The sequence below is a fragment of the Mauremys mutica genome, chromosome 1, assembly GCF_020497125.1.
Source record: "Mauremys mutica isolate MM-2020 ecotype Southern chromosome 1, ASM2049712v1, whole genome shotgun sequence".
Taxonomy (NCBI): domain Eukaryota; kingdom Metazoa; phylum Chordata; order Testudines; family Geoemydidae; genus Mauremys; species Mauremys mutica.
In genome coordinates, this window is record NC_059072.1 from 286,875,744 (window position 1) to 286,891,157 (window position 15,414).

A 15,414-nucleotide genomic window follows, 5' to 3' on the forward strand; every position below is an offset into this window, starting at 1 on the left:
CCTTCGCCCTCGAATGGCCCAATCAACACTGTCTCGCTTCACAAATTCGAACGGGCCCCTCCTCCCACCTCTCCAGTTGGTAAGCGGGCAGGCTCTATTCAAACTAACACGGCGGATGGGGCGGGGCTTGAGGGTGGCAGAGGGAGGTCAGGCAAGGACGGGCAGCCGCGCGTGCGCGGTGAGACTTTTCTGTTGGGGCGGGAATGTTGGAACCCAGGGAGCGGGTGTCCGTTTCCGGGTTAGCGGTCTCGCGCTGAGTTCCTCGGTCGCCATGGCGAGCGGCGCAGCCAATTTAAACGCGGTGAGAGAGACGATGGACGGTGAGTCCCAGGAGGCGCCGCTCATGGGTTTCGTTGCGGTTGGCTCGGGTGTCCGACCGGCGTCGCTGCCCGGGGGGAGGTGACCTCGATGGGTGGCGGCGGCGGCGCTCCCAGCCCCAGGTTATCCCCGCCCCCCCCCTCCCCAGTGCCCGTGTGTCCTGCCCGGGCCCCGTAGCGTGACCGTTCAGCTGCCTCCCCTGCAGCGCCGCGCGCGTCGCCCGGGCATCTGTTAGCGCCACCTGTCGCCGCCCGACGCGCGAGGGGACGCTGTATCGGCCCGCGATTGAGGCCCCGCTCCGCGGGCGCGGTGCAGCCGTTAAGGACGCTACGAGCCGGCGGGCGGGTGAACTGAGCCGGCCCAGGAGCCGAGCGCGGCCCCCGTGGTCCCTGCGCTCTGCGGCCCGCTGCTGAGAGAAGAGCGAAACCACATTCCCATTCCACTAATTGAATCTATTTCCCCATGTTAAGTATCCTCACACCTCCTATGGGTCATCCCCATTATCCCCTCAGAAGTTCTTTTCTCCTGCTGATGATAGCTCATCTCCATTGATTGGCCTCTTACAGTTGGCATGGCTACTCCCACCTTTTCATGTTCCCTGTATGTATAAATATCTCCTGTCAGTGTGTTCATGTCTGTGCATCCCATGAAGTGAGCTGTAGCCCGCAAAAGCTTATGCTCAAATACATTCGTTAGTCTCTAAGGTGCCACAAGTACTCCTGTTCTTTAAACTGTAAGTAGTTGTCAGTTATTGGCGGCTGCTGACTGCTCATCTTCAGGAGCAGTTTGGTTGTGAGAATTGGCAAGAAAAATGACATTTTCTAGCTCCACTATTTCCATTTTGTGTGTTCAGTTATGCCTGCTTGCTGTTGACAATAATACATTTTTCTACGCTACCCTGCAGAGCCAGCACAAGAGAGAGTGAATTGGATTCTGTTCCTTTTTTACCCAGCAGGATTATTTTCAAACTCAGTTTTGCAGGATTTTATGTGCAACATCCTTATTTTCAATCAGGCCCAAATTATACACGTATAAGTCTATACAAATGCAATTACTAGCTTTGTGTATTTTGGTGATAATTCACACGGGGACCAGAACATGATTCAACTTTCTATTCCCAGGCTGTAGTTTTAGAGATGACAGAAAATTTATTCTTCTAGATCTAGGTAAGTAATCAAATAAGTGAGGTACAATAAATGTGAGTTCTGAAGATGGCCCCTCCCCCTTTTTTTTGCAGTCACTTTTCAAAGTAGAACTAGAACTTAATGTTGCACTGACGCTAACACTTCTAATAAAATTACTTTTTTTTTCCCCTGTCAGTAGTAAGATACAGGAAAATAACTGAAGATGATTTCCTTCATGTACAGTAATCCTGTTTGCAGTGACTGCAAATGAAACACCGAAATTCTTTTTCTTAACCACAGATCTATAAATTTTTGTGTGGGGGGGAGGAGGTGAACAAATGATGACATGAAAATGGAAAACTGTTATATATCCTTTAATTCAAGCTTTTTCATTACTATTACAATAAGAATATTTGTTTGGCGATGTCACCGCGTGCACAGGCTCGATGCTCTGGAACCACTAAAAATGAAGTTCAGACAATACCCTCTGGTGGTGACACACTCCTCAGGGTACATGTTAGGATATAGATATTCAGACCTGTTTGCAAAGGGCTATACTTTAAGAATTTAGGTGTATTTTTATTACTTAGCTAGTTATAGAGGTATAAAAGAAATAATTAAAATTACTGTTTGCTGGTGTAAGGGCCTTTTTTACTGTGACAGTTGCAGGCCCTGTTCTTAGGCTAAGCAGCAGAGGCAGCCATAAGGTGGGAAGCAAAGGTTTACATCCTTACATTTCAAACTAGTTACATTGAAATAAGGCAATCTGGGGCTGTTAAAAGGGTGATCCGATTTATCACCTCCAGATAAAGAGAAGAGCCTAGAAGATGTAAAAGGAAACTTAGTTTAATAGCATCCTGTCTGGAAAGAACTCACTTATCAATAGCTGGGATGTGAAATCCTCATTTCTGTATTGGTCTATCACTGTAGTCTCCACTTCCCTATTGTTTGTCTGTATAATCTCTGTCTGGTTCTGTAACTGTTTGTCTGCTGTATAATTTATTTTGTTGGGGTAGACCAATTAAGGTGGTGGAATATAATTGGTTAAATAATTGTTACAATGTGTTAGGATTGGCCAGTTCAATTTTAGTAAAATTATTGGTTAAGGTATAGCTAAGCAGAACTCAAGTTTTACTATATAGTCTGCAGTCAATCAGGAAGTAAGGGGAGGATGGGAACAGGGAATGGGGGTGGGGGAATGGAATCATGTTTTGCTAAGGGGGGGAATGGGAACAGGGACACAGGCAGGGCTCTGTGGTATCAGAGCTGGGAAGGGGGACACTGAGGAAGGAAACGGAAATTATGCTTGCTGAAAGTTCACCCCAATAAACATCAGATTGTTTGCACCTTCAGACTTCGGGTATTGTTGCTCTCTGTTCATGCGAAAAGAATCAGGGAAGTAAGAGGTTAAAAGAATAAGCCCCCTAACAGCACGCTCTAAGTAGGGCAAGCCTCCTTTGCTTCAGCGCTTCCTTGGGTCTGAGCTCTTGAGCGTTCAGCACCTCTGCTCACAGCATGAGCTCCTCACAGTGAGTCCACTGGATAGGACACCTGGGGAAACCTTCCATCCCCCCTCCCAATGGGGCCAGGCACCCCATCTTTGCAGTTATAAGTTACTCGGCCAGTGAGGTAAAACAGAAGGGTTTATTAGTTGACTGGAACACAGTGTTGAACAGATCTTGTTAGTACAGAACCCAGTGATGTCCATCTTGGGGAATCCAGAGTCTTAGGCTCTCCCATGTGAATCCCACATGAGACTGACTCATTTCCAGTAGCCAACCCTCAATCACCACGAGTTGCCTCTCCTCCATCCTTTGTCTCTTTCCCAGGTCTCCACCTCTTGCTTTGTTCTCTTACACGTCTGGCTGGCTCTTGCGGAGGATGGGCCCTGGCTATCAGTTGCCATGATACAGTGTCAGTTATTGTCTGGGCCAGGCAGCCAGACGGCAGTCACACCTGCCCTCTAGAGGTCTCTGCAACGATCACACACCCTTGTACCATCACCTAGATACTTGAGTAACACATAGGGGAAATTGAGGCACACACACAGTATTCAGACAAAACATTAAGAACATTCCCACTTCGTCACAAAGGATATATAATTCTTTTTGCATTCCCATTTATGAATAGACAACAGACTGTCAAACTTTAATGGTCACAGTTGGCATTATTTTGTCCACTTTAGTCTTCACGTTATAAAGAATTAAGTGTGGTTAAATTTAACTAGTTTTGTGTTGAATGCACATGACTTTTAAAATTAGTCAAATATTCTTAATTTATTAAAAGAAAAATTGAAAGTGAGGAAATGCATAATTAAGGCTCTACAAACATCCTTAACTCTGCTACTATATGTATAGCCCTGCATGGATACAAATTTACAATATATATCCGTATCCACAGAACCGCAGGGCTCTCCTGGGAACCACAGCAACGAAAGGAGCAGAACGCGGGAGTGCTGTTCCCAGGAGCCAGCGCCCCGGACCAGCAGCTCCTCCGACACGGCTGTACTGCCTCCAGCCCCGCCCACTGGGGCGGGCACTAGGCTCACCGGCAGCTGTCTCTCATTGTGCTCTTGTGGTTAACTGTTAGCATCTCCTGTCACCCCCAGACAGGAGAGGCTAACAGCTGTGTGGAAGGGACGGGGGCAAGGCTGGGGATGATACAGCTGCGCTGGTGGAGCTGCCGGTGTGGGGTGCTAGGTCCTGGGAGTGGCGGCCCGATGTTCTGCTTCTTTTGCAGCTATGGTTCCCGGGAGAGCCATGCAGTTCTCTGGAGACAGAGATTGTTCTTACCCAAAAACCTATCATTCCATAGTCAGAATAAAGTAAAATTAGAGCAACTATTAACGACAGATTAGGGAAAAAATAGTTATAAAAGTTGCAAATATGTGAAAAAATTACGGTAGAACCTCAGAGTTACGAACTGACCAGTCAACCACACACCTCATTTGGAACTGGAAGTGAGCAATCTGGCAGGATCAGAGACGACGAAAAAACCAAAAACAAATACAGTTCTGTGTTAAATGTAAATTACTAAAAGAAAAGGGGGTGGGCCTAAAAAAATTGACAAGGTAAGGAAACTGTTTCTATGCTTGTTTCATTTAAATTAAGGTGGCTAAAAGCAGCATTTTTCTTCTGCATAGTAAAGTTTTAAAGCTCTATGAAGTCAATGTTCAGTTGTAAACTTTTGATAGAAAAAACATAATGTTTTGTTCAGAGTTACAAACGCTTCAGAGTTATAAACAGCCTTGATTCCCAAGGTGTTTGTAACTCTGAGATATTTGATCAATTATTTGTAGTCAGATAAATGTACAAGGGATACTCCTGGGGGAATTTTGTGTCACTGTGCTTGTGCAGAATTCATGCCCCCACAGATTTCTTTGTTTTCCTGCAGAAAAATGACTTCTGACAGGGAAGCTGCAAGAGCGGTCACATGCCCCTCTCTGTAGCACAGGCAGGTTGGTTCGGGCACCCGGAGCAGCTGGTTGGAATGTAAATCACCGCTGGCCAGGGGGAGGGAGGACAGTCGTGCGTGAGAGAGAGAGAGAGACTCTGTCCCTCTCGCTCGCTATTGCAGCGTGCTTGGCGCGGAGGGGCAAGGCTTTAGGTTGTTTCTGAGGACTAGGCATGGGGCAGGCTCAGTCCCCTTAGGCAGAGCAGAATGTAGCAGCCTGCCTCCTTAGTGAATTGTTCCCATTGTCTTTGTGAATTCCCCCAGGAGTATAAAACAAGTGTAAAAGTTTTAAGGCTCCTTTATGTTGCCAGAGTGGTGTAAAGCACAGTATGGCCTTATAAATGCTTATGCTGCTTTAGTGATTAGAACTGATCTACATTTTTGGACTGACAAAATTTCCTATCAAAATCTGCTCCATGAACTATTTGCTACTGACCTTTCTGGAGATGGTCAGTAGCCAATATAAATTGATTGATTTTTCCCAGCCCTCGCATCATAGGTAACTGAAAAGCAAGTAACACCAAGCGTATGGCTCCATATATTTGTTGATTAATAACTAGAAATAAAGGGTCAAACCTACCTACGTTACTATTAGGCAAGAGGGTTTGAGGATTTCCTCCAGTGCTCCCCACTCCCATTCTTCATCCATTGTATTGTAGTTTAAATAAATTATAGAAATAACTGAAACCAGAGTGATTATATTGTGTTATTTTGACAAATAACATGCAGAATTTTGCAGAATGTTGAAATGTCTTTATAAGACTAACTGAGATTTGAAATTCTAAATTTAATCAATTAACTCATTTAATCAAAAGTAAAAGTTGTGTGTGTAAATGAATAACCCAGAGGTCGGCAACCTCTAGCACGCAGCTCACCAGGGTAAGCACCCTGGTGGGCCGGACCAGTTTGTTTACCTGCCGTATCGGCAGGTTCGGCCGATCGCAGCTCCCACTGACCGCGGTTCACTGTCCCAGGCCAATGGGGGCAGCAGGAAGCACCGAGGGACGTACTGGCCGCGGCTTCCCGCCGCCCCCATTGGCCTGGGACGGCGAACTGCAGCCAGTGGGAGCCATGGTCTGCTGAACCTCCCAACGCGGCAGGAGAACAAACTGGTCCGGCCTGAGCCACATGTCAGAGGTTGCTGACCCCTGAACTAATCTTAGGCTGGAATGTAAGATATCTTTCCATAAAACACCATTACCAAGTACTAATAAAAGAGAAATTCTGCAGAGAATAGGAGCTGAAATTAGTCACTGAAAAGCTGTGCAATTCTCTGTCTCAAGTTATCAAACACTACTTTTCCATTGGGCGGGCGGGGGGAATCAGAACAAAGTAATCAGAAATTTGTATGCCCAGGAAATATATACTAAAAGCTCATTAAAAAAGTTAAATGTAGTGTTCTGATTTCAAAATAGACTGTGTTTATATAATTGCAGTATTTTCAAGGTCATTATGAGAGAATTACAGCCACCTTTAGTTAAGCAGGGAGAACATATCAATAGAACTCACATTTCAAAAGTAGTGGACATTTGGCAGCTCCCACTGACTTCGTTGGGCTCTTCTGGGTTCTTAGCACTTCTGAAATTTAGGCCACTTACCTACGTGTCTAGTTATGGACATAGATTCCTAATTTTAGGCACTCATTTTTGAACATCTTGGCCTGGCCTATGTGTGGGTGATCTTACTTTTTTTAAAGCTATACTTCAGTATACCATAAATTGATACTTCAGTAAAACATTTTTTAGTATTAACTATATATCTTGTCAGTATTTGCACATTAGGTATCCAAACAGCCATCTGTTGTCCTAGTGTAATGGTGGAAGGAATGAAGTAGCATTTCTATTTCAAATTTTGGAAAGCTTTGTTTCTTTGCGATTATAGAAACGTTATAAGTAATATTTCTTAATATAAATCACTGTTGTCAGGGAATCTTGCTGAAGACTGAACCTTGTACTGCTCTAGAATAGTGAAAGCTTTTCATAAGATTCAAAAGGGAGTAGTATCTAGTCAGAGGATGCCATTTCATCACAGACATGCTTGGATGAAGATGCTTGTAGTGGAATGGGCAGTTCAGTGATTGTTAGTAGATGGGAAGAATGTAAGGCAAAAGGGTAATGATGCTGGGAAAAACTAGTCAGTAAAAATTAGAAGAAATATCTTGAGTCACTGAATCAAGTGATGGCCATTTTTGTAACACATGGCATTGTCAAAGGGGGAACCAAGTATAGATGTAGGAGTGAGGGCCTAGGACAGTGGTTCTCAACCCAGGGTACAGGTACCCTAGGGAATGCATAGAGATGTTTCCAGTCAACTCATCTAGATATTTGCCTAGTTTTACAATAGGCTACATAAAAAGACTAGCGAAGTCAGTACAAACTAAAATTTCATACAGACAATGACTTCTTTATACTGTTCTATATACCAGTATTTCCCAAACTTGGGGCGCCACTTGTGTAGGGAAAGCCCCTGGCGGGCCGGGCCAGTTTGTTTACCTTCCCCATCCGCAGGTTCGGCCGATCGCGGCACCCACTGGCTGCGGTTCGCTGCTCCAAGCCAATGGGAGCTGCTGGAAGCGGCGGCTAGCACATCCCTCGGCCTGCGCTGCTTCCCGCAGCCCCCATTTGCCTGGAGCGGTCAGTGGGTGCCGTAATCAGCCGAACCTGTGGACCGGGAAGATTAACAAACCGGCCCGGCCCGCCAGGGGATTTCCCTACACAAGCAGTGTCCCAAGTTTGGGAAACACTGCTGTATACTGAAATGTCAGTACAATATTTATATTCCAATGATTTATTTTATCATTATATGGTAAAAATGAGAAAGTAAGCAATTTTCCAGTAATAGTGTGCTGTGACACTTTCGTATTTTTGTGTCTGATTTTGTAAGCAAGTCGTTTTTAAGTGAGGTGAAACTTGGCAATAAGCAAGACAAATCAGACTCCTGAAAGGGGTACAGTAGTCTGGAAAGGTTGAGAGCCACTAGCTTTGAACACTTTTTAAAAGCTTAAGTTAATATTTGCTTTTGAGAGCAAATAAAAGTTAATATTTATATCTGTATTGTCAGACAAAACTTTAATATTGAGTAAAATTGATAATTAAATATGCAGTAATACAAAACTATTATAATTAGCTCATGCTCCAATACGTCTGTTAGTCTGTAAGGTGCCACAGGACTCTTTGCTGCTATTATAATATTGTAATCATTAATTAAAACTGCTCCTGTTTTCTTTCCTACCTTCCATTTAATGGGCAAAGATTTGAATTATCGTTACAATTTTAGAATTTTTTTAAATCACTGTCTACAAATGAAAGCTTACTACATTCTATAGGCATGTTGACTATTCTTCCTATCACAATAGTAAACAAGTAATATCCTGGTTCAGTGAATGGGAAACACTAGAGTAGAGAATGTAAATGTGGATCTGAGTTGTGAGTCTGGGACTTCTGACTCACATGGGGAAGGTGATTATGAATGTTACAGGTGGGGTTCAAACTGGGGGGGTGGATAGTTGGTGTTTCCATTGTCCCCATCCACAGAGGTTCAGCTTTTGAAAATCCCACCCTTAAGAAATAAATTATTTTAAAGAGAAATGTCAGTAATCTCATTTAAACTTTAACAAAAACTAATTTTAATTTTTAAAAATTGTTGCAGTTCTGCTTGAGATTTCAAGGATATTAAACACTGGTTTGGATATGGAAACTCTGTCTATTTGTGTGCGGTTGTGTGAGCAAGGTATAAATCCGGAGGCCTTATCCTCAGTAATTAAAGAGCTACGCAAGGCTACAGAAGCGCTAAAGGTAAGACACTTTTATGAAAAACATGCAGAGTTTTTGTTTTTTAATTAAAGCAAATAAGAATTCAAATTACTGCACTTTTAGCCTTTTATATGAAATTGTACCTTTGCCTTGCATTTTAAATAAAATAAAAATAATCATCTTAGGAAACAAATCCTGTCGCCTTCATCCTGTATTGCTAATAGGATTGATCCAAAGCATAGACTCTGCAGATAGCAAACCTTACAAATTTTTACTTGTTTTTTTCCCCTTACTTTGAATGAGTGACATATTTTGATGGACCAATAAAATTACTAACTTTCTTTATCATCAATCACAGTGGTAAAAAATGGGCAACTGGGCCTTTTTGTTCTTTGAGTGAACAGGTTTCACTTTCATGATAATTTTGCAAAGCTATAAATAATGTAGAGCCAGGGACTGGATTCTCTAACAATTTGCTCATCAGATTTTCAAATTTTATCAACAGATCCACACTTAGGCTTCAATTCCCATTCATCTCTATATCAAATATAGGCTCCTTGTTTTTTACCTTTAAGGCTCTTCATAATTGAGCCCTACACACGCTAGCTGCTTTAGTAATCTTTCTCTCTTCTTCGAATCCCAATTTAAAAAATAATGATCTCAGTTACATGTATTCCTCTACATTTATGTAGAAGGCAGTATCAGTTCTTCCCCCCGTTAACTTTCTTGTATGTCATATCCGCATTCTCTGCCGTTTGTCTGTAGAGCCTTTCAGGGCAAGGATATCTCTTCTGTGTTTATCCAACATCCAGTGGTACCATTATATAAATATTTACTACTACTACTGCTGCTGTTACTATTATTACTACTACTATTAAAATGATCTGTATAACTCACTGTAGTGTTACTTCTGAATTATGCCAGTGTCCCAAATTCATGCAGATAAAATGTTTATGCTACACCATTATGTATTTCATATTATATAATAAAAATATGGAAAGGACAAGAATAAGGATTCATATACATTTCACACATTTTTTTGTTTGTTTGTTTTGGTTTACAGTTTAACAAGTAGGTGCGACCGCATGACTATATGTGGGTCTGTAGTAAAACATGCCCTAATCTGAACACCACCTGCATGAGTCAGTGCGAAAAGACCAGGTACAGCTCCTTGTTAGAATTATACACTTGGCTTTCCTGTGTCAAATTTTGTCAAGTGATGGCTAAATTAATAAAGGAAGAATAGTGGGAGTCAAAAATATTGTGAAAATGAAAATAATCCATGAAAGAGCCATTTAAGCAGCATGTTAAGATTACATATCACATGATTTATGATCTGTAAACTATTTAAACATTGTTCACCAAATAAAAGTAGTTGCAAGAAATGACCATAAGTGTTATAGCTGATCTATAATCTCCACAGTGTTTATTTTCAGTGGGTTCATTATAATGAATTGTACTTCTCTTTCTAGGCTGCTGAAAATATGACAAGTTGACTTCATGGGAGAAGATATCTTGATGAGATAAATGTCGAGCTAGCAAAGAGTTTGAAGACTGGCTGCTATTCAGAAATATAGAATGAAGTTACTGTATGTTCAAGTTTCCAAACATTTATGTAATCTTCTTTAAAATGAAAAGGATGAGATGTAAAAGTGTAAAGCTTTATAGAAAAATGAAAAAAGGCATATTGATGGAATTATCTAATAATTATTCATTGCTTACTTTTTTCCTTTTTTTTATAGACTGTAGTACTTTGGAAATAGCATGATTATTATATGTATTCCTTATAAATCTGAGCTTTAGTTTTATAAACAGTCTGTCAAATATTGCACGTTCACTGAATCTACCTAAAAGTTTACTGAAACTTAATCCCTCTGATATTGTAGATATAACTTGTTGAGAGTTTTAGTATAAACTCTTAATTTTGGACAGTTCATGCATTAATGATTGATTAGTTTATTTTCTTCTGGTATGAAACTTGGCATTCAACTTCAGATGTAATCTTTTATGTACAAGCTATCATTTAAATCCATTCTAGGTTTTGTTTTTAATCAGAGAGCAGGGGAAAATAGTGAGAGTTTGCTTGCTTCTTAAAAAACAAGCTTAAGATTTCAAAACTAAGCTTATCATTTTGATAGGATTTTTTTTTCAGAACTAAATAATGCTTATTAAAAAAAAAAGACTTTTCTAACAAGCTAACCTAAGTCTGCAAGCAGTTACTATACATGCAGATTTATATATACTTGAATTCCATAGTACATCTTATATGGAATATCCTATTGACTTCAGTGGTGCTTTAATTAGGTTTATATCCTGTCCATTACAGATCACAAAAATTCTAATGGAATATTTGCTATCTTGGTCCTAGTCAAAGTATAGACCAGAGATGTCAAACTAATTAGGAAAGAGCCAAATTCCATTTTTAATTATTGTTAGTGAGTTTGGGTATAAGACTATTTACTCCCCTCAATTGACAGTGGAATATCCACTGATGTCTAAAAAGTATCAGAGGGGTAGCCATGTTAGTCTGGATCTGTAAAAGCAGCAAAAAGTCCTGTGACACCTTATAGACTAACAGACGTTTTGGAGCATGAGCTTTCGTGGGTGAATACCCACTTAGTCGGATGCATATAGCAGAAATTTCCAGGGGCAGATATATATCATCATCCCTGATTGAACTAACCTTGTTATCTCTAGCCTGCTTCTTGCGCATATATAAATATATAAATATATATATATATATAACACACACACACACATACCTGTCCCTGGAAATTTCCACTACATGCATCCGATGAAGTGGGTATTCACCCACGAAAGCTCATGCTCCAAAACGTCTGTTAGTCTATAAGGTGCCACAGGACTCTTTGCTGCTGATGTCTAAAAAGTTTGCATAGGAATCATGGTAGAATATACAGTAACTACATTTTTTGTTTTCATTTTAGTGTTCATTATCACTCAAAGGGAAAATATACTCACATTCAGGAGAATTGCTATTTCTCCCCTTTGTTTCTGTCTCTATCCTTCTTTCTTCATTTCCTTCCTTCTTCCTGTTTCTCTCTGTCTCCGCTTCAATAATTCCCACCCCTTCCCCATTTTATCTATTGAAATAATTAGTGCTCATGAATAGATGCCATTACTGGGTTTAAAGTAGTGATGGGCCTCATGTGGGTTGCAGGTTGCCCGCCACTGGTTTAAAGTCACTCCAACACAGATTAATAGGAAGCAGAGATCACACTTCTGATTTGTTGTTTCAGGTAGTCTGCAGACTCAAGAAGATAACACTATATTGACTTACATTTGGAAAACTATCTTTGCAGCCTGGAGACAGAAAAACCTTTTTTTTTTTTTTTTTAAATGGAATCTTAGATTCTGTTATAATCTGAGTAGGACATGAGGACCACAGAAATGCATCAAGCAGGCCTAATGGTTGACACACCTATTATAGACAATATGTAAAATATGAATTCATTTTAATAGTGATCTGCATCGTTTTATGTTTATTTTGTTACCTGGTAACATGATCTTTTTGGTTTGCTGTTTTACATATATGAAATAAAACACTTTAGTATCAAACCTGGGAAATTTAACTCTAGTGATGTATGCTAAGTATCATGGTACATTAGTGGCACCATAGTGAAAGTTGACACAGAAAGTTCATTTTAATTAATTAGTGCTTTTCTGACTTGAATATTTGTGGGGGGAGAAAAATGAAAATTTTAAATGTGAACACGTTTGAATTGTTTAAAGTATTTTCGGTTCCCAAGGTAAAATTGTACTTTCAAACACAGTTTTTCATATTTTTACAGTGTCTTGGGTTTTTTGTAATGTTTTTGGTGATGAGTGACAAGAAGAAAGTTTAAAAATAAAATACAATGCACAGTTGAATATTGAGGGGGGAAGGGGCACAGAAAATTAAGTTAACTAGTTTGCGGAATTGAGGGTGTCAAATCAGTTTACAACAGTATAGCAAAAATGACAAAAGATTGAAGAGCATGCTGATAATGTTGATTTGCCCATCTCTTCGCATTTTCCTGTCTAGTTTCCTAACCATAGATCCCGGGGAGGGGCCATCTTGGCTGAGGACATGCTGATTATTGTTCCATTTGCAAAGAGTGGGATATAGTGGCACTACCTAGGGGCAGCCTCACTTCCTCCAGCAGAAGCTTTAGGGAAGTGCCAACCATTGCTGAGGTCCATCTGTGGCTTCATTCCCTTTGGATACTTGCATCAAAGGCCACATTTAGGGCTGTCTGGGTATGCCTTTGGTGACTATAGTTGAGTAAAGCAGATTTGTAGGGCGGTGGACCATGTGCTTTTAGGTCCGTGGTTGTGAACAGAACTTTACTCTACATTTTCTGCTTTTTGAGAGTTTGGCATTATTGTCCCTGAGAGACCCTAAGCAGTTTTCAAAATGTTTGTTTGAAGATACTATTATACAATAGATGTTCAAAATGTCAATATGAGCAGTGCATTTTTAATTTTACATCTACAAATGCTTTTCTCTGTTATAAGCAGAGTTGAACAATAATATTAATTATACTTAGTGTTTTACATTTCCAAAGCACTTTGTAGGCATTAAGGACCATATTTATGAGGTAGCACTCACTCCAGTTATTCAGACTAGGATCTTCCCTATGCTGCTGGGAGCTCCCCACCAAAGGGAGCTCCTAGCTCCGGCTGGGCAGGGGAGGGAGAGGACTTGTCCCTCCCCTGCACAGCTGCTCTGGGGTGGGGAGACACCAGCTCCACCTCTGGGTGCCTCCCTCTGCTGCAGGACACTCTGGGACTGGGAAGCAGCCCCAGAAGTTCCTGCAGCTGGAGGAGTTCTTGTGGAATTGTGTCAAATCTTTCCTGTGCTGCTGGGAGCGCCCCAACAAATAGGGCTCCTAGCTCTCGCTGGGCAGGGGAGGGACAGTCCAGCTCTGAAGGGAGCACAGAAGTGAGGGTGACAATCCCCTGACCCCCTCCCCCCCACAGGTTTGCCACCTTTCCCCGCACCATCCCTTTTTGGGTCGCGACCCCCACGGTTACAACACTGAAATTTCAGATTTAAACATTTTCAAATCCTATGGTTTTGAAATTGGCCATAATGGACTGTGTATTTGGTAGGGCCCTATTCATAACATTGTTCCCTGTAGGTCCCTGACTGCATTTCAGCAAGGGGAGAATCAACCATTGCAGAATACACCATGTAGCCCCCATATACATTCATTCTCCTCAGTGCTCTCTGTTTGATGGACCTATACCAACTCCACTGTCAGGAAACCAGGGTAGATAAAAATCATGATTTTTTTTAAAAAACCAAAATATCACAATTTTAATTTTAAAATAAATAGTTTTTAATTTATACATTGTTAGTTTAGTATTTCTCATTTTAGTCTTAGCTTGCTAAAGTCAATGTTTTGTATTTGTTTCTTTAGTTTTCTAATTATTAGTAGAATTTCAGATTTTAGATAGAGATTTTTTTCTATGGAGCAATTTCACAGTTGAGGTCCTCATGTGTGTTGGGGGGGGGAGTCCATGGCCTCACTAGCATCGCAGCATAAATCCAATATATTGAACTCTCACAGGTCCAGAAGAAGCGTTTCAAGGAGGCTTCTCTATCTGTGATTCTAAACTACCTTGGTGCTTTTGAAAATTCAAACGTTAACTCCCCAAATATATGTTCAAGAGTTTAGGCTCCTATTTTTGATATGTTGGTCAATGTGTGTAATAAAATTCAGAATAACCTGGTTAATGTTTTAAAAGTCTAAACAACTTTTATTGTTAGCACCAAATCAATTTTGTTTCAAGTGAATACAATTTTATGCCACTAGAGAAAAGCTTTTAATAAAAATACAATTTTAGCCTCTGATGCCGCAAACAGTTGTGCACATACTGAACTTTAAACAAATAGTACCATTGAGGTTAATGGGACTGTTAATGAGAGTGGAGTTACACACCTTCTTAAGTGTTTGGAGGAGCAGGGCCTTACTTTTCAATATTTTCTTTTTGCCCACAGCAATTTTGTAAAATTCTATTAAAATGCCTACCAGGAGCAGCATTCAAAAATCAGAAATTATAATTTAGTTATAAATTTTAATTTACAATTATAGGAGCACAAATTTTCAAAATAGTTTTACAACACTTCAACCTAATTAAAATGGTTTTTTTTAAATCAAAAGGTTTAAATTAAAGATTTGTATTACCTTGCTTTAAATCCTGCAGAAGACTAAACCTTGCTTTAAATTGATCGACTTTGGGACTGGAAGGAAGGGCATGTCACCAAGGAAGTATACCTGGGAATGGTGTGAGCATGTAAGGACATAATCAGGAAAGCCAAGGCAAAGAATGAGTTGCAGCTGGCAAGGGGTCAAAAATATCAGAAAAAAAAAGAAAGACCAGGGCTACTGTGGGTCCAGTGCTCAGTGGGGAAAGTGAGCTGGTAATGGAGGATGATAGGAAGGCAGAGCTGTTCAATGCCTACTTTGCTTCAGTCTTCTCACAAAAAATAACATATGACTGGACAACTAGCAAAGTTATCATAGATAATAAAGGGAAAGGGATGCAGATTGGCATAAGTAAAGGACATGTCAGAGATCTGATCAATCTGAATGAATTCAAGACAGCAGGATCTGATGCAATTCACCCCAGGGACTAGAAGGAATTAGCTGAAGAAATCTTGGAGCCACGGGCAATAATATTTGCAAACTCATGGATGACAGGAGAGGCCCCGAAAGACTGGTGAAGGGCTAACATAGTGCCCATCTTTAAAAAAGAGGGGC

General features: G+C 40.7%; 1 protein-coding gene across 2 annotated transcripts; it reads left to right on the plus strand.

The window, feature by feature from the left end:
- The first annotated feature begins 162 nt into the window (after window positions 1-162).
- Window positions 163-14,501, plus strand: MZT1 (mitotic spindle organizing protein 1). Of its 2 annotated transcripts, XR_006578456.1 has the most exons (4): window positions 163-320; window positions 8,544-8,689; window positions 10,120-10,236; window positions 11,905-14,501. XR_006578456.1 is itself a non-coding variant. In XM_045011675.1 (3 exons), the coding sequence occupies exons 1-3, from the start codon at window positions 272-274 to the stop codon at window positions 10,141-10,143; spliced, it is 219 nt and encodes a 72-aa protein (XP_044867610.1). In that variant the 5' UTR covers window positions 163-271; the 3' UTR covers window positions 10,144-11,248. The 2 variants fall into 2 exon arrangements, 1 of the variants encoding a protein (XP_044867610.1); XM_045011675.1 differs by lacking the exon at window positions 11,905-14,501 and having other exon boundaries at window positions 10,120-11,248.
- Window positions 14,502-15,414: the final 913 nt, after the last annotated feature.